This window comes from Pygocentrus nattereri, chromosome 28 (assembly GCF_015220715.1).
Source record: "Pygocentrus nattereri isolate fPygNat1 chromosome 28, fPygNat1.pri, whole genome shotgun sequence".
In the NCBI taxonomy this organism is placed as follows: Eukaryota; Metazoa; Chordata; class Actinopteri; order Characiformes; family Serrasalmidae; genus Pygocentrus; species Pygocentrus nattereri.
In genome coordinates, this window is record NC_051238.1 from 21,564,122 (window position 1) to 21,584,387 (window position 20,266).

At 40.7% G+C, this 20,266-nt stretch overlaps 1 protein-coding gene across 9 annotated transcripts in view; it reads right to left on the minus strand.

The window, feature by feature from the left end:
* cux2b (cut-like homeobox 2b) overlaps window positions 1-20,266 on the minus strand; it is a 182,679-nt gene that overhangs the window by 108,328 nt on the left and 54,085 nt on the right. For 8 of the 9 annotated variants that reach the window (XM_017702803.2, XM_037535856.1, XM_037535851.1 and 5 more), the window contains 2 exons: window positions 16,848-16,958; window positions 6,776-6,823 (listed from right to left, as the gene is read on the minus strand). In XM_017702803.2, the coding sequence (XP_017558292.1) occupies window positions 6,776-6,823; window positions 16,848-16,958 (159 nt within the window). The remainder of the gene's footprint in view (window positions 1-6,775; window positions 6,824-16,847; window positions 16,959-20,266) is intronic. The other variant, XM_037535854.1, reaches the window with a different exon arrangement.

Sequence of the window (20,266 nt, forward strand, 5' to 3'; positions counted from 1 at the left end):
TAGTCCTCTGTAGATAAGCAGTCTGTCTTCAGCTAACACTAACTAAATATCTATTAAATGCATCTGAACTTGAACTACGAAATCTAATGCTTACCCAAAACATAACCCTAACTAAGCCCCGCCCTAATAAATACAGTGGATGTTTTCACCTAGAAGTTTTGCATATGACTGTATAAAGGCAAACACGACTCGCCACAAAATCACAAAAACAGTGCAAACGTGCAAACGTCAGCTACTTGTTCTTATGTTCACATTAGGCTACATTCGTGACCCACTTTATTCTGTGATATTTCAGGCTAGATTTGTTACGAATTCTAATCAAACGAGGTGTTTTACTTTTTCTGCTGATATTAATACAGTGTATAAGACAGGCGTCTTCGCTCATTTATGTAATTCAAGATCAACTAATTAAAATTTTTCAACTTTGAAATGAAGACTTTAAAAATGCTTGTATAAGAAGCTGTTAGTCACACGCTCACCTGTTCCCTCGGACCCATCCAGCCTGCCCATCCACCTCGCATAACCTGCACCACAGTTCCACTCCCAAAGAGCCATTTTAAAGGCGAGTGAGAGAGAGAGAGAGAGAGAGAGAGCACTGGGCTATGAAACTGCCACAGAGCCCTTATGACAATTAGCCTGGGAAAAGGTTTATGACCGCCGGAGCCAAGGGCCCATACAAATCGGCCCAGCCAGCGGCAATGGCTGGAACAGAAAGGTAATTACGCCTCTCCTCATCACAACCGAGGAAGCTGCCGACATAACGCGCTCTTTTTTCACCCCGTCTTTTCACACGCAGCCCGCCATAATTAATTATCGTTCCTTTACTCTCTGATTTATTCCACGATTCATAACATATTTATACATTCAAGATGAATTATCATTTCCTTCAGGGATTAATCAAAAGGAAGGACTGGTCCGTTCCTGTCGTCGGATGATCAAAAGACAGAGTGGCTTCACCTAGCGGCGATGTTCGGTGAGCCAAGGCAAGGTCCGAGCAGACGCGGCTGATCAGAGAGGTGGGCTTGAGGGGCCACATGATGCTTCGGTACCAGTCAAAAGCCAAGCTAACATGATCTGTGCTGTCAGATTCAGATTTAATAAGGGACCAGGCACTCTGTCCCTAAGGAGCAGTGGGCACACGACGGTATCTCACGACTAATAACTGGCCTAAATTTGGTCAATGAGCTCTTCAAATTGGAATCTCTATAAAAAAAAAAAAGGGGGAATCACTTTCTGTCAGATTTCAATATGAAGCCATGCAAACTCTGTGAATCCACATCATTCACACAGAAAATAAAATGTAAAAAAAAAATAGAAAATTTGGTGTCCAAATTTTGCTTCTTTATTTTTGTGCTGAAGCTATGAGGCTAACATTACTAACCAACACTAGAAGTGAACAGACAGCCACATCTTTTCCATCAATACATCAGCAAACGTCCCTCAACCCACACAAACCGCTCCCAGGTCTACATTAAGGTCACACAGACTAATTTATAAGCATATACATTAGTCACTGTCCAAAAAAGGCTTGCCTCAGAAGTAGAAACTTTGGGGGAGAAATCAAAGTGACTTACCTTTTAACAGAAGTTAGTATAAAGAGATTTCAAGTTCATTTAAAAGCTCCAAGGTAATTTGAAGCCTGGTCTTTTCATCATGAATTTTTTTTAAAGGGCGTAAAAGACGGCTGGCATTTTCAAATCATGAAAAAAAAACCCCACCAAAACAAAGATACACGGTTTTGTGCTCTGACAGTGACGATATGTTATGTTACATTTTAAGGCACATCAGCTGATATGAATCTTTCTACCAAATCAGTTCAAACTGTCTCACAGACACAAAAAAAAAATGCTAAACCAAAAAAAATTGGAGACCAAAACATTACTTGAGATAGTAATAATCTAAATAATCCCGGGAACTTTCTACTGGAAGATGACGGTCCCAAAATTTGCAAATAATACATTACTTTTTTAAAGATCTTTTTGATTTTTTTAAGTTGAAAGATTTTGAGTTTTAGAGATTTCAAGTTTAATTTTTAAATGAATAACATATTAGTTATTATAATATACATAAATAACTTTAATCCAAAAAAAGATGTCCTGTGTTTTCAGGTCAGGACCAAAACACTCAGCCCTACTGTACCCACATGCATGTTCATGCATTCTGTAGTGGGAAGTAAGACGGCATCCTAGTCCATCATGGCCACATGTCGAGCAGTTAGACCCCATTGTTTTGATGTAAATGTGGCCAGAAGTCTGAAAAGTCAGTGTGTAACATTAAGAACAGTCACTATCGAAATTCTCCGCAATTAAGCAAATTTGTGTTTAAATGAAAAACACGATTTAATGTGTGTACAACTCTTCAAAGCCACGTTTGCTAGCCATGTACTTGCAGCTCAGTTATGTTCAAAATTAGTCAAAATTGCCACTCTTGAAACAATCAACACAATTTCCAAATCACAACCATTTCAAATGTTTTCGACATTTGCAATACTAACCCTGAGAAGACCAAACTAAACTAGTGCTAGGAACCAACTACTTGCAGATACTACTACTAGATGTAGGGCATGTAGCAACTGTGATTCGCTGTCATTTCATTTTTAATATGGATGGGGAAAAGTGCAGGGAGAAAAAAAAAAACAGTGGCTTCATTTTACTGATGTGTGCATGAATGTGCAGGAAACCTCTCCACCCCACATATTAAAAATTCACTACAGAAAGCAGTTTTGAATGTGTTGCACCTTGAAAAACATTCCTGGGGCCTTTGTGACCCAGAAAACAGGTGTCTAACCAAGGCTCCCTGGAAGCAGGCAGGTTTGGCTGGGCTAGATAAATGGCAGGTCGGAGCATGTACGCGAAGACAGCTGGATTTCGTACCTCTCCGCCTGATAATGAGAGGAGATGATGATTTCTGGGCTGCAGGGGTTAATGGCACGAAACCGAACGGAGCCGCTAATTACACGTTACGAACTATTTATCAGAATCTCCATCTGCGCTGCGCCACAACTCTCATTGTGCACGCTAAATTACTCCTTGGATTATCTTTGTAAAGCAAGTTTCCGTAATTAGGGCCCTGCACTGATGTTTTCTCTTTCTGAACACCAACAGACAACGAGAGCAAGAGACAGCAAGGCAGAGGGAAAGAGAGGGTGAGATAGAGATAGAGAGAGAGAGAGAGAAAAATTAGCTGACTGGTTAATTTGGGCCTGACATCTCAAACCAGCGACACAAAGCCATTTCACACTTCTCCGGGCCTACTTTTGGCAACATGTACTTCGCAAACTCTCCTCGCTATTTTCTCATCCAAAAGGTGAGTGCCGAGTGCAATTTGCATTTTGTCATGACACTCCTCTCAAAGGCTGCCGTCAAAACGGTCGAAAGCACAAAGTTGCAAAGTTGCTCGCAAGTAGTATGAAGACACCTCGTAAAAGGACTTCCTTCCTGAGCCAAAGCCCCCCGCCCGCCCACCCCTCTCCGCAACCTAAAAGGTGTGCCTGACACTTAGCGAGACACGTGCCGTCTTGCTGGAGTTTTCTACGCGGTAAATTTTTATTAAAATTACCTTCATTAGAAAACACTCTTCATTATAAAACCAAAAAGTGCTGCCGGTCTCCCAGGGCTGTTGGATTAATAAGGACAGAGATGTATTTTAAGCCGTAAACTCGGCTCCTCACTGTCCTTAATCTCCTTTCCACTTCACAGGCCAAATTAACACCTCTCCCTGGCTCTGACGGGACCTCATTAGCTCGCTTCCACCCAGAAAGAGCAGGAATAGAGAAAGAAGAAGAAGAAGGAGAAGTACAAGAAGAAGAGGAAGAAGTAGAGGGAGGAGGAGGGGAGAAAAGAAGGGAAGCGACCAATGACAGCCACCGGCGCGGGGGATTAACCCTTGGCGCGACCGAACACTTCGGGAATCTAGGTCGACGGCGTGTTTCTAATCAGCCGGCTGGTTAGCGATAATTAGCAGGCGAGGCAGCGCGGCGGAACGAGGGGAGGAGTGGGAGGGACGCGGCGAAATGAAACAGAAAAAGAAAAGAGGAACCTGTCATGTCGCAAACACTTCAAAGGCGCATACTTCTCTTTTAAAAAGTGGCACGGCGAGGGTCCAAGTATCACCGGGGACGCAGCGAAACCACAGAGCTGCGCGGGGAGGAGGAGACCGAGGGGGCCGACAGGGACCCAAAGTACACACACAGTTGCGCGCACTTCTGAGCAACCCAAGTACACACACACGTACACACAGCATACATTCGTACAAACCACCTGCACGGTGAAGGAGGAGCACTGCGTCTCTGCAAAGTCTCATTAACTACACAGGCAAACTTTTACGCCTGCTGTTTTTCGCCCTATTTGTTTGAGATCTCTCAACGCGGAGAAACCTCAACATTCTGGGACAATTCTAACATACTGTGTGCCTTCTCCTCATCAATACACAGCCAAAGGTTTGCCTTCTATTGTAATAGCTGATTTCAGGCCAACTGACAATAGTACCATTAGTACTAAGTTGGACTGTTTAAACGACAGAAATGAGTTTATCTTTTCTTCTGTCTTAAGAGCGTTAATGTTTACTCCACGTAGTCTTCTGATGCTAGAATTCAGTTTAATTACAATTCCTTAAGCAACAATTTAATGCATTGTGCAATTTTAATTATTCCCACGATTCACTTTGGTTTTGATATGCATCAAAATCATTTTTGAACATAATACATGGAATACAAAGACTTGTGATGGAATACAGGCAACAAAATAAACATAAGTTTTTTGTTTGTTTTCCCTCCGTTTTCCTCAGAAAAACACTTATACTACAATAAATCCACCTAATATTACTGCAATAAGTAGTGATTACATGTATATCAATGTGTTTTTTGTTAAACCCATTTCCAAATTCGTCCTCTTGGCAGCCCAGCACTATCTGTAGTTATCATCCCACACCTGATTTGACTAAGCAATATTTCTTTATGTTAAATCAAGTGCGCTGGTGATGGATTTGAATTTGTTTCTTTTTACTGTATTTCTATTGATTTGCATTTATTAATGATGTATGGAGGTTTTACAAGCAAAAACACACTTATTCCCAGGATAAATGGTTTAATTACGTGCTTAGGTGCCTACCACTTATTAAACAGTGCTGCATAAGCGAAGAGGTGGGCACTCACTCGTCAGGGCCAATGGACGTGTGTAGAATGAATGTAGACTACAGTAGTTTTAATGTTAATAGTACAGAAGACACAAGCCTTTGCCCTACGATACACACACAAATGATTACTACAGACGAGTTCTTGGAAAATAAATATAGATATAATTATATATAGCTACCTTCTGTTCGGTATGACAATTTTGCACCACAGAGTGCACAAAGTGCACGTCAGGACATATGATATATATAACAACAAAGACAACACCAACACCAGCACCAACAACAGCTGTTAGCTAAGAATAAATGAGTTACCATACAAAATTAGTGTGTGTTTCAAGGCAGTATCAACTCTCTTCATTACAGTAAACTTTTGGTCCACTTGCCTAAGTTGGCAAGTTGGAGGGAGCAGGTCATACTGAACCCTTTAGGACTTCCACTACAGTGAGGGTAACGTGCCTTCTCTCAGACACGTGAAGCCAGCCGCTTCTGATCATGCAGCAGCTTTGTGTTGAATGACAGAGGGACAGGAAAGCAAGGACATCTATTCTATTCATAGAGCAGGGCCAATTATGCTCTTTTGGACTGCAGGGTATGGGATTTGAACTAGCAAACTCCTGACAAATTAGGCAAATATTTTGGAGCCATTAGCCAAAAATGGGTCACATCCTTTACTGAATATTATTATAAACCATTACAATCAATTCTAACATTCTAGAGCTAAACCTTCACCTTTTTCACACGCCTGGTGTACATAATTTCACTGAAAGCAAAGCTAACTACGCCATTTACACTACCCACTGTGCACACCTCAGAAAGAGACAGCAACGTTGTGGTGTTTTAAGGGCTCTTGTTGTGACCGAGGGGCTTCAAAGCTAGACGCGAAACTCCTTACACAGGCAAGGAAATGCCATCCCATACCTGCCCTACACAGCACAGCTATATTTAGCCCCAGCTCAGCTCTGGCGTGGCACTGAATCACTCCCTATGAGGCGAGAGCGCTGGAAACATATTTGCGGTATCATTTCAATACGCATGTGCTTTGTGGACCATGGAACAGGCTCACAAATATGATTTATGATCTTCATTTAATGGCTGAAGCGGCGGCTTTTGGGTAGAGATCAGATGACTCTCTCGACAGGGAGCATGTCGGAGACAGGGACGGCGAGCTCACCATCACAACAGGAAGTGAGAGAGAGAGAGAGGCAGACAGAGGCCTCGGTACTTCAGCATGTTAATGGAGAAGGGATGCTACTCAGGTCTGACGGTAAAATGATACCAGTCAATAAGGAGGTGGAATGCGGATGTGGATGACGTTATGCTCTCAGCGAGGGGCTTGCTAGATGGCAGCAGTCTTTAGATTAGCTGCCATTTGCTAATCCTTATCATTTAAAAAAGAAAAATAAAAGTGCACACTTCATCTGTGTGTTAAATTCACTCCCACAGAGTTTACTCAGACGAGGCTCAAATGAACGCATGAGGGGTCTGTTTATTTAACGCTGTAGGAGTTCATTTAACCTTGCATGATGTTTAATTTGGGATTTCAGACAGACATTCAGTGGTTTCTATATACACAAAAGTATATAGCCACAGTGCTATGTGTACTGTGAAGTGTATAATGTATGGTCACCGGACAGTGACTGACCTGGGCTTGGAGACTCTTGAGGACAGGGGCAACCATCTCCCGCACTTCCTATGCAGAAATAATTAAAAAAAAAAAAAAAAGGTTTAAACATCCACACACACAAGCCTGCTACTGAAGGTTGATTGATTTTGTTTACCGAGCCCATGATATGATGTACATTAAATAAGTTTACTGACACTGATTTAAAGCAATAGTCAAGATGGCTTTAGTTTTGCACCAAAGCTACAAGGAAACTTCTAGCCACCGTTTAGCATCACATTCATCACTGAATGGCTAAACCACCACATTCTTGTATCAAACTGGGTTGTTAAGTAAGCTTAAACAGACTTGCATCACAGTATGACCCGCTGTTTTTTATAAAATGGACAGACAAGACGAAGATGGTGTAACGGTGGGGAGCGATGATGAGACGGACGCATGTGAGAAAGGTGAGATTTATTAAGGGCAAATCCATAATCAGGGTCGAGACGGTCCAGGGTCAGAGAGCCAACACGGAGAGCAGGAGAGACAGACATAACGAAAGAAACACGGGATAAACAAACAACGGAAGCTGGAAAACACCAAAGGATCAAACACCTCACTTCAAACACTACAAACAATAAATACAATACAAAACACCTCAAACAAAGACCAGCGAGAAACTCAGGAAAACACAGGGTTTAAATACAGGGACACAACGAGGGTAACCATACACAGGTGGACAACACAGGTGAAAACGATCAAGAGGGCAGTCACGAAACAAGGGGGCAGGACAGTGAAGAATCAAAACAAAAAGCATGGACAAGACTGGGAGGTAAACACAAGCACATGGAAGACTGGGAGGGGCCAATCGTGACAGATGGCTGCCACTGTTTAAGCTATGCAACATATTTTGTCCATTTTTAGGTTTGTTGGACCAAATAGTACAGTAAAAAAAAGTTTAAAAAATCCTGATCCATGTTTTCATGTCACAGCAGAAACACAGTTTCAGTCCATCAGCTGAGCTTTATTTTAGTCCCACCCCTGCCTTTCAGAGCAGCACATGCATCCTGTATCCCAAAGTCTGTCCAATTAAGAATCATCACTACTGAAACAGTCTGGTAATGTTTTGGTAGTGTTATGTCTGTTTTCGTACTGGCCAAATGAAATGCTCACTCATTTGCTTTCATAAAAACAGCAATACAATTACGTTATTGGGTCACTTAAAGCAAAAGGATTTTAGTCTGAAGTCCAAGTCAGTTACATTCCAAATGGATTTTCAACACTGATGTTGAACCACTTTCAACATCATGTCATGTCATCATATCATTTCAACATCATAGTATCATCATTATTCATGACTGTATGTCATACACTGTCAGAAAGAACATACGTTTTTAGAAGAACTGAGCAGTTTAGTCCTCTATGGACCACGTACCTATAAATCAGCTGATGTGTTTTACAGTTCAACTAGATTCACAAATCAAGTTTCTTAAATGTGTTTGTTGTTGTACTTTGGGATTTTTGTTTAGGTTTATGTGCAGATCAGTGTACGTTATCCGTAAAGGGCTGGTGTGGCTGCAGGTTTTCATTCCAAAAATGCAGGACTGCTCAAGATCACTTGTTTGAAAGCTGAGCAATTGATTAACCAACAGGAATCAGGTGTATTCCAGCTCGTCAACACATATTGGTCAACATATATTGGATTTAAAAAAAAAACTTAAAACCTTAAAACCATTGTTGTACCACTGAGTGTACATTTGCTTTGCTTGTACCTTGATGAACAAGAAATGGACCTGCACAGAACCTTTATTTCTAACAGGGTAAGTTCATAATCCTATTCTAAGTCCAGATAAGAAAACAGCATTTCAGAAGTATCCGAACTAGAGATTCTTAAATACTGTTCTGACTTCAGGACAACCCAAATACTGTCACTTCTGTTTTAACCTTCTGTTTCTATCGTTTGGCAATGTACCATAAAAGGTTAGCTAAAACTAGCATTCCAATATTACATTTATTTATAAGACAAAACAGTGGTGTCACCTGTGAAATATCTACATGTTGTTTTTTCTTCTAATTCAAAAATCTACAGTGTTGTAATGGAATAGAAGTACTGGGGATACATACTCAGAATACAGAATTTAAATACCTGTATTCAGTCCATGTTATATTTTGTAAAGGCAGTATTCAGAATTACTTTTTACAGTACTGTGCGAAGGTTTTAGGCATTGAGCAAAATTTTTAAACAGTTTACCTCAGCAGTGAGTTTATCATGATATATATTAGAATAAAGTCATATTCATAATTCAAATGAACATAAAAACAAAAAGTAACAAGAATTTCTTGGGTCCTTGGGTCTTTTCTCCTTGATACCTTCACAGTCGCCACAGAGACTTAATATCAATTACATCATGCACACACACACACACACACTCACTCACTCACTCACTGGCCACTTTATTAGGTACAGACCGAGCATCAGAATGGGGAAGAAAGGGGATTTAAGAGACTTTGAACGTGGCGTGGTTGTTGGTGCCAGACGGGCTGGTCTGAGTATTTCAGAAACTGCTGATCTACTGGGATTTTCACGCACAACCATCTCTAGGGTTTACAGAGAACGGTCCGAAAAAGAGGAAATATCCAGTGAGCGGTCAGTTGTGTGGACGAAAATGCCTTGTTGATGTGAGAGGTCAGAGGAGAATGGGCAGACTGGTTCCAGATGATAGAAAGCTAACAGGAACTCAAATAACCAACCAAAATCTCTGAGGAACGTTTCCAACACCTTGTTGAAAGTGTGCCACGAAGAATTAAGACAGTTCTGAAGGCAAAAGGGGGTCCAACCTTTTACTAGTGGCCTGTGAGTATATATATATATATATATATATATTCAAATATTAACACTTTTCTCTGCAAATAAACACAAACTACACAAAAATAAATATATTTTGAAAATGTGTCTTGGGTGCCTAAGACTTTCAGACAGTACTGTATATTTTTAGACTACTTTTTTTCCTTTCTTTTTTTTTATAAGATTTTCTCCACAATTTTGGTCGTTTCCAATTCCACCCACTACTTTAGGACTCCCCCAATCACACAATGCCAGCAACGCTAGGAGGGTGAAGGCAGCACAGGCTTCCTCCGAGACCTGTGAAACCAGCCACCACTTTTTTTCGAACTGCCGCTCAAACAACGTCACTGGACAGCCGAACGCGCTCAGAGGAAAACGCCAACCGCCAGATCTGTTACATCAGCTAACAGACGCCTGCAATGACTAGCATCGCGCTGAGTGATGGGGGGAGAAGCGGGGCCATCCTTCCCACCCAGAGAGAAGGAGGCCAATTGTGCTCTCTTGGACCCCCGCCTATGGAATTTTTTGAATATTTTAAGAATACTTTCCCACTAAAAATATATACAGTCTTTAAACTAAACACCATCAGCGCTTGTTTATTACCTGTTTATAATCAGTGCATGGCATGTTGCAAACATGCTTGTTAGACAAACTGCCGACCTTAATTAACAGCATCTTTACAAACTGAAGTTCCTACTAAAGCCTGAGTAGACTGATGAATCAATGTGATGAGTCAGTTATTAATCTTCTTATTTATTAATTATTAATTCATTAATTATTAATAGTCATTCTGAGCTCTTCTGGGGGATGGTCAAACAAATAATCTCAGTAGTGGACATGTTTGTGAGTGATGAGTTTAGGATGTGTGTTGTACTGGACACTGGACTCCTGCAGACACTTTAGAATCATTTTCCCTCATTCCCTCTCACTACTTTGGTTAATGTTCGTAAGAACTCGTCTACACAAATATTACAGCGATATCAGTGAGTTAAATGTGTGGCACTGAGTTAAACATGTGCCTGTTCATTAGGAATAATAAACATGAGAATGGCTCGTGCAGCGGCTAAAGCCTTAGGAAACTGAAACAGAAACTGGGGAGTAACGACACACTGATGAACAGATGAGCACAGTCACATTATTCTTAACTTCCAGATTATCATACTTCAGTTTTGTTTTTATATTTTTACAACACTAACAGTCCAGCTAACTATCTTACGCTTTTAATGCTATTTTGATTATATGTTAATGTTCCAGCTGTTCTTGTATCATCCATTGCTTCATAACTAACATAAAAACTGATGAAATTTACCCTGATGAAATAATTTAGGATTGAATTTGAGATCAGATGCTGAAAGAAAAATTTCCTAAATTAAGATAAGATTTGCTTTTCTAAAATAAATTTGTGGAAAACTGTATCTTGAGTGTCAATCTTAATTTTTTAAATGTGTTAAAGGCAAGAATATGGAGTTCAGGGCCACACATGCAGAAGGTGCACTTCACTTATATATGATGCCAAGGGTGAGCAATATGATAAATACAATATCATGATACAACCCCAATTCCAATTAAGTTGGGACGTTGTGTAAAACACAAATAAAAACAGAATACGATGATTTGCAAATCCTTTTCAACTTATATTCAATTGAACGACATGACAAAGACAAGATATTTAATGTTCAAACTGATAAACTTTGTTTTTTGCAAATATTGACGTATTTTGAATTTGATGCCTGCAACACGTTCCAAAGAAGTTGGGACAGGGGCAACAAAAGACTGGGAATGTTCAAAAAACACCTGTTTGGAACATTCCACAGGTGAACAGGTTAATTGGAAACAGGTGAGTGTCATGATTGGGTATGAAGGGAGCATCCCTGAAGGGCTCAGTTGTTCATAAGCAAGGATCTACATAAGCTCCATCTACAAGTGCAAGTTAAAACTCTATCATGCAAAGTGAAAGTCATATATCAACAACACCCAGAAACGCCACCGGCTTCTCTGGGCCCGAGCTCATCTGAGATGGACTGATGCGGAGTGGAAAAGTGTCCTGTGGTCTGACGAGTCCACATTTCACATTGTTTTTGAAAATCATGGACGTCGTGTCCTCCGGGCCAAAGAAGAAAAGGACTGTCCGGATTGTTATCAGCACAAAGTTCAATAGCCGGCATCTCTGATGGTGTTGGGGTATGTTACTGCCCATGGCAGGGGTAACCTGCACATCTGTGAAGGCCCCATTAATGCTGAAAGGTACATACAGGTTTTGGAGCAACATCTGCTGCCATCCAAGCAGCGTCTTTTTCAGGGACGTCCTGCTTATTTCAGCAAGACAATGCCAAGCCACATTCTGCACATGTTACAACAGCGTGGCTTCGTAGTAAAAGAGTGCGGGTACTAGACTGGCCTGCCTGCAGTCCAGACCTGTCTCCCATTGAGAATGTGTGGCACATTATGAAGAGCAAAATATGACAACGGAGACCTGAAGCAAGAATGGGAAAGAATTCCACCTACAAAGCTTCAACAATTAGTGTCCTCAGTTCCCAAGCGCTTATTGAGTGTTGTTAAAAGGAAAGGTGATGTAACACAGTGGTAAACACGCCCCTGTCCCAACTTCTTTGGAACGTGTTGCAGGCATCAAATTCAAAATGAGTGAACATTTGCAAAAAACAATAAAGTTTATCCATTTAAACATTAAATATCTGGTCTTTGTAGTGTATTCAATTGAAAAGGATTTGCAAATCATTGTATTCTGTTTTTATTTATGTTTTACACAACGTCCCAACTTCATTGGAATTGGGGTTGTACTTCAAGCCGTTATCGTGCAACATGCATCACACTATGTTTTCCTGAGGTTTAATAAGCTGGAACAAAAAAAAAAGCCTACTGTCATATAGTATCATATATTATCACAAACTACACACAGCAGACTGATTTTTATACAACTTTTCACATACGGCACTATATTCAATTAAACGGGACTAATTATGCTCTCTTGCCATAAAATAGGCAGTGGGTCAGTTCTTTAAGTATGATATCAACAATACGCTCAGAAAAGCTTAATATGATGTTTTTTTAATCATGATAACAATAAAACATCACAATTTTACCCTCTACTTTACACTTCTCTCAAAATATCACGATTACAATGCTTACCACTTCTTACTCATTACTTCTACCTTAATTTGTACCAAATTAGCAGATAGGCAGGTAATTTTGTTTCAAGTATTACATCTTAAAACAAGCAAAAACATCTGCAAAATCTAGGGAGACAATTCCACTTAATAAAATTACGTGGGTTAAAAAAAATCTAGAAATAAGATCCATCCCTGCCCACAGCCGGTTAAGGAAAGTATATGATGATTCTCTACTGTAGCTCCTAACTATGTGACTACACTAGGGCTGAACTAAATTAAAGTAAGGCTAATACGACAGGATGTTTTTAAAGTCTAAGCTTACACAGACTGATTTAAAGCTAAAGTAATGACCAAGAAAGAAAGCTTGTGGGATTCACTCATGTCCCACCCTTGCAATGAGTATAAGGTGGGCTTCTGTTTGATATAGATCTGGATATACAGGCTGCCAGCTGCTGCTTACTTGACCAGCACTGGCAAGTCAGGCTAACAGACAACGAACCACATCCTCTACATCATTCCAAAACCTGACTCAGGGAACATCCAGGAATACAGGACCACGCAAGAATGGGGCCACAGATAACTGTGGCACCTCAACGCAATCCACACTATACTCTCAATCAATAACCTGCATTATCAAATCAATCAATGACTTTTGCTCAAAGTTGCATTGATGGAATTTTCCCCATCAAAATCAATTACAGAATGACCTCGGCATATCTGATGAGTTTCTACTCTATAATTGTCTCTGAAAGACAAAGAGTGTAAGACTATAAACTGCCATGATCTTGGTCTCTGTAAAAAACATCATTTGAGACCAGGAGTGGAAAATACTTTAATTGTGATGCGTCATTACGTTTACATATTATTTTGGAAGATCTGAATGTCAGTAAAGTATTATTAAAATGTAAAGCTTAATAATTTTACATTCCTTTAGGGCTGCAACTATGGAATAGTCAACAGCTGCCAATCTGGCAACCCAGATCTCAGAACTAAAACAATTTGTTGGTGAACTCTCATCAATGAAGTGTTGCTAACAGCCAGCACAGTCTGAATAAGTTTTCCTGCAGATAGCTAGCCAGCTCGCTCTCTTTTATTTTCAGTAATAAACGTAAAAGATTTTGATCTCAGACTTTAAACCAGGTTGGAAGACTGATCCATACACCTTCCACTCCTTACAATTTCAGTTAGACCTTCAAAGTACTTGTTACAAGTACTCTTGCCAATCAGTTCTCAAGTTCTCGCAATTCTTTTTTCAACTGATCAAATTCATATCACTGCAATATAAAATCATCATAACTATGTTAATTCGCCTTAGTGCATGGAGCAGTACTGCTAATTAGACTCCAGACCACACTCTATAGTCTGCACTTTTGGAAAAGATGAGGAGCAGGAGCGCAGCGTGTTGCTGCAGGACAAAGACTGAGCGAGGAATAATGGTGGCTATGGCAGTTTCACACTATGCATGCATACAAAGTTTATCCTAATATGCAAGCATATTTGAATTTAACAAGCATATAACAGTTTTTCTGAGCAAATCTAAACCTTGGCACAACCGCTAGTGTGCGCTGTTCAGCTTGTGTTGGGTGTTACGCAACTTCAGCGTTAAAAAGGCAACTCCTTGTTTAGTTTTATGTTTTACTAGACCATTTACTAAACTTCGTTTCAAACTTGCTCACAAGTAACCTACTTCCTTTTTGAAAATCAGAAATTCTTGTTACTTTTTACTGTGTATATATATATATATATATATATATATATATATATACACACACACACACACACTCACCAGCCACTTTATTAGGTTCAGTTCAGTTGCTTGTTAACACAAATAGCTAATCAGCCAATCACACGGCCGCAACTCAATGCATTTAGGCTTGTAGAGGTGGTCAAGACAACTTGCTGAAGTGCAGACCGAGCATCAGAACGGGGAAGAAAGGGGATTTAAGGGGCTTTGAACGTGGCGTGGTTGTTGGTGCCAGACGGGCTGGTCTGAGTATTTCAGAAACTGCTGACCTACTGGGATTTTCACGCACAACCATCTCTAGGGTTTACAGAGAACGGTCCGAAAAAGAGGAAATATCCAGTGAGCGGTCAGTTGTGTGGATGAAAATGCCTTGTTGATGTGAGAGGTCAGAGGAGAATGGGCAGACTGGTTCCAGATGATAGAAACTCAACAGGAACTCAAATAACCAACCAAAATCTCTGAGGAACGTTTCCAACACCTTGTTGAAAGTGTGCCATGAAGAATTAAGACAGTTCTGAAGGCAAAAGGGGGTCCAACCTTTTACTACCTAATAAAGTGGCTGGTGAGTGTTTTATATATATATATATATAAACACACACACACACAAACACTGCTAGATGGATGGATAGATGGATGGATGGATGGATGGATGGATGGATGGATGGATGGATGGATGGATGGATGGATGGATGGATGGATGGATGGATGGATGGATGGATGGATGGATGGATGGATGGATGGATGGATGGATGGATGGATAGATAGATAGATAGATAGATAGATAGATAGATAGATAGATAGATATGTATATTGTCACTGATGGGTCGTATCTCCAATTTTTGGTTTAAAATAGCCCGATGTTTGGTCAAAACTTTCATGATCAACAGACCACTACAATGGTGAAAAATCGCTTACAATAAATGTCTTCCCCAATAACTTCCATTGAAAGTTTAAAATTCTTCTGTAAAGTTATTAGTTTGTAGATACAAGGTTTTGTCCAACAGCAACAATCTACATGCAAAACCAGCTAGAAATGCTAGACAGAGGGATTATCTCCTTAAAGCTCTCCAACGGGTGCCTGAATCCTTTGCACCTGGCCTCTCCTCTTTTTCTCTTTCTTTGAATTCTGAAACTATTGTACCTAACAGTTTTCAGTGTTGGCATGCATCTGTCTGATGCATGCAACTCTTCTGCAGTCTCTTTTCAGACCTTTTTGGTGGCCACAGTAAAATATGAAAGCAACACAAAAACAAACCAACTTAATCATTTTTACCAGTGGCTGGTTTTTCAAACTAGCAGCACAAATCTGGCCAGAACGAGTCCTACATACCTATTATCTACATACAACTGCATTTATCACTACCAATTACCATTATCATCACGTATTTATTAAATTTTATTTTTGAAATGTTTTTCCTTCTTCTTGGGGGTTCTTGTTTTTTTTTCCTTCCATATGTGGGCTGTAAAAAACAACCCCAATGGCAGTTCATGCTACTGAACAGCATCTATACTCCCTTAAGTCCAGTTTCTCTGTACTTTTTCCGTTCCACTTTAAGACATCAGACAAATAAGTGCAATCCGGTATAATAATATTGGAGCTGATTATATATATGGGGGAAAATGGTCAGATCTTATACAAAATGATGTTGTAATCTACATCAGAGGGGCTGAATCTGTACCACAGGAGCGATAATTCAAGAGTATGCTAACGCTTTAAATCCTGATTGTCACTGATGACATTTGTGTCAAGTGGTGTGCAAATTAGGCTTTGCGGTTCGAGTTTAGAGAATGTGATGGAGGTTGAAGCTTTAAACGTCTTTAAGCACAGTCAGGGAAAAAAAGGTCTGCTAACGAGGAAAAATGTAAAATGTCAGCACGTGTATAATGAGAGGTGCGTGACATGCATTTTCCACCCCCTCCTCACCTTTACCTGAGAGGAATGGGTGACTTCAATAAGGATTAGAACTAGAGGGGAAATGGGGAATTAAAGGAGAGGGCCAAAAGGCTAAGAAAGAGAACTGGGGGGGTTACGGTGTGGAAGCCTGTCTGCTTTTTCATAAAGAAAGTTGTGCTTTGACAGGACAGAGATGCCAGTAGAATACGGACGGCCTCGTGTAGTTAAAAGTTAAGGCTTTTTCTTTGATGGAGAGGAAAAAGTGCTGCAAAGTACATCAATACATTCCATACACCTGGTCCAATGATTACCATATGCAGGGAATCAGGGTAGGGTGAGTTGACATTTTCAGTGATATGCATTAAAAAGGATTAGGGATTAAATACATAAGGCTAGAGAACATCTTTTAAGACTGTGTGACATACATAGGGGCGCAAATGCCCGCTTGTACACTTGCAAGCAAACAAACAAACACACCCTGACGCAAGGCCTCTACTCACCTCTGGGACATTTTTCTTGAACTCACGGCTCAGCTCCACCAGGTGCTTATGGGAGTGCTCGCTCTCTTCCTGACGCCCAGCCAGCTGCGCCGCCACTGAATTTAGCTCCCTCTACAGATTGAGTGAGAGCAAGAGAGAGACAGAGAGCGAGAGAGAGAGAGAGAGAGAGAGAGAGAGAAGAGAGAGACTTTAGAGGGAGCTGCCAACAGTCATAAACACAGCTTAGTGCGTACATAAATAAATATACACTGCTGAATATTAACAGTGTAATCCTTCATGATCTGATAGAAGGCAACTGCTTACTGTAAGCTCCAGCCCCATAAATAATTAAACCAAAATAAATCCATTGCCTACAGTAGCAGAAGGCCTTTTAGATAATCAGTATCTGAAATAATCAATACCTCTGCAACGGTCATGGGACGGGGGGGGCAGGAGAGAGAGAGAGTGTGAGAGAGAGAGAGAGAGAGAGAGAGAGTGAGAGAGTGAGAGAGAGAGAGTGAGAGAGAGAGAGAGAGTGAGAGAGTGAGAGAGAGAGAGTGAGAGAGAGAGAGAGAGAGAGAACAAAGCATCAGAGTCTTGATAAAATGGCGCACGTAGAGCCACGCAACCAGAAGACACGCAATAATCAACCCCCAAACACCCATAACGTGGCGATCCAAAAAGAAGTAAAGAAAAGGTAGAAAAACACACGCAGTGGATCCTCTTTAAGGAAACCAACATCACTTCCGTTCTCACTAGACTGTCCACACTCTGTCAGCCCAGCTCTTCTAACTGAAGCTTGTGGACACAATCCCTTATGGCGTCCACCAAATCCAGAAGCCATGATCAATCATTCCATTTCCCCCCTTTTTGTTCCCACTGAGCCGGCGGACCGCTTTTCAAATCTTACTTTCTGCTAAGCGTCACATGCATTTTCCCCCATTCCCTTGTACTGTCAAAGGTCTTTCCGCTCAACCACTGGTGAAAAATGGGGGGGTGGAGGCAGAAAAAAAGAAAAGGGAGTGGGGGTGGGGGGCTTTTCAATTACTGTACCAAATTCATATATGACATGGAAAATTAAATTCAGTAGGTTTTAATTAATCTGCAGTCTTACTTAAAGGCAATTTAGAAAATTATCTAATGGGAGAAAAAGAAATCCTAAGGACAAAAAAAAAAAAAAAGAAAATAGCTGTATAGTAGCTGCAGATTTGACTTGCTGTGCCAGTTGCTTTAAGGATATTTAAACGCTTCTCGTTTTTTTTTCTCTCACACTTGATAAAATAAGGTTTCAGGAGCCGGTCTTTAGAAGGCTCGGTTTTTGTCTATGTGACACATGAGAATGAATGGATCTCTCAAGAGGATCACAGTGTCTACCGTTAGGACGGGGAAGTGAATGCATTCATTATGTGTCCTTTGATTCTAAGATTTGTTCCCAAACACAAGAAGTCAGCAAGTTCATCCTCAAAAGAAGGCCAAGAGCCAAATCTATCTGAACTGGGCATTCTTTGTGAGTAAATTTGTCTCTAAAAGCTGGTGGGTGGAACTGGCAGTGACTTTGTTTTTGGTGTCTGAAGTTTGTTTCTTTACTTTTACTCTGGAGCCATGGATGCTTATAGCCACCAGCTAACATTACACAAATCACACGCCTAAATCACACTTGCCACAAACTCTGTGAAGTAATTGGGTAATCTTAGGCATTTTATGCTGTCATCTGCAAAAATGGCCAAAAGTACAGCCAAAAAAATGGTTTGAAGATAGCTACCACTACTGTTTTTAACACGCCTTTGCTCATTATTTAGATAACATCAACACAGTTGAAACTACACAAGCACAGCTGTTTGAGATCACTCTACAACTCGACACAGGTTGAGGCGCGTGTGGTGATTTAGGCGTTCAGTTTGCACAATGCTAACTGGCGGGTAGAAGTTCCTACTCCTTGCTGGTTCCATTAGCGGCATAACTTGAGGGCTAAACTAAAGTAAACTTCAGACACCAAACATATTATGACTGATCATCTACATTTTGGGGTAAGGGATTCTTCTATTGCTTTAAGACACAAATCGGTTTGCATCAAAATGACGTACACGATAAACTAATTATAGAGTGCCTAAACCTCAATTGCAAGTGAGAGGAGCAGAAAAACATCCCTAAAAATTCCACTTGGACTAAGGCAAAGGACCAAGCTTCAGTGCGCTTTTTTATTAAATGAAACCTATATGATTCCGTTAAGCCATAATTGTTGAGGGACTTAAGAGAATTTTTGGCCTGGGATGGCTGATTTAACCTCTATTAGAATTAAGCAAACTAAGAGCAGCTAATCTAGCTGACTGACGTACACCGTGTGGGTGAGGGGCTGTCTGAATGGCAGGCACAGTCAAGGCCTGTAATTGTCTGCTGCCTAAAAAAAAAAAAAACAAAGAACCATTATAATCTTTATGCGAACAACGTTTCCAGAGTCATGGTACTGTCGTCTGGAAGCTGATGATAGGAATGCAGCCTTTTAAGTTATGCCAGGTAGATGACTGGATATCTTTGCAGTGGTCTGGAAGAGAGCACTCTTCTCAAAAATGCTCTTATTGTCGGTCTTTTTTTTTTCCTCCCAAAAATAATAACCTTGTTTTTCACACGGTAAACGCGTGTGCTTTTTCTCTTTTCTCCCCCAGACTTGAGTTACACACTCGAACTTTGCCTTAGAGAGGCGCGCACCTGCGAGGCACTTTTTAGCGACTTCTCGGAGTTCAGTGAAGAAATACGACCACGAGGAGATGTGACTAATACTAAAAATATACCTTGCACGTTGTTGAGATGGTAAATCATAGAAACTTGAGCTTAACTTTTATCACAACTATCATTCCATAGTGTGTAAGATGATTTCTTCCTTTTTTTTTTTTTTTTAACAAATACTTGTACTATCTGAGGCATCCCAACTGGCATCTTTACTCTCAGGCTGCACAACAGAGAGGAGCTAAGTGCAGCAGCTGAAAATAAACCTGCTTCTCGTTCACCTTTGGAGAACAGACTCCTCTCTTTTCTGTTTTTTTTTTCTTTCTCCCCCCTCCTTCTTTGTTCTTTTCGCTTTGGCTCAGACAGGCATCAGACCCACCTGATGCTGCGCCGTTTGCCGAAAGCTCTTCTTCTCTCGCTGTTCTCCGTTTACCCATCATGCGCTAAGGCTTTCGGAGCTGCCTGTTAGCGGCAGTGTGCGCTGCGTGTGATGATGCGTGTTAGTCAAAGTTCTTTGCCAGCCTAGACAATTACTACACACATGAGAGATGTGAATTCCAGCGTGGCACTCCTGCAGACGCTAATCAAAGGCTGCTCGTGGTCCACGAGTATTAAAGCACTTTAAAGTTCTTCTGTCTTCGACAGTTGCTTGATTTCGGATGACATTCTGGACTCCTCAGCATGCTTCTCCTCAGATCTGTGCACAGTTCTAGACA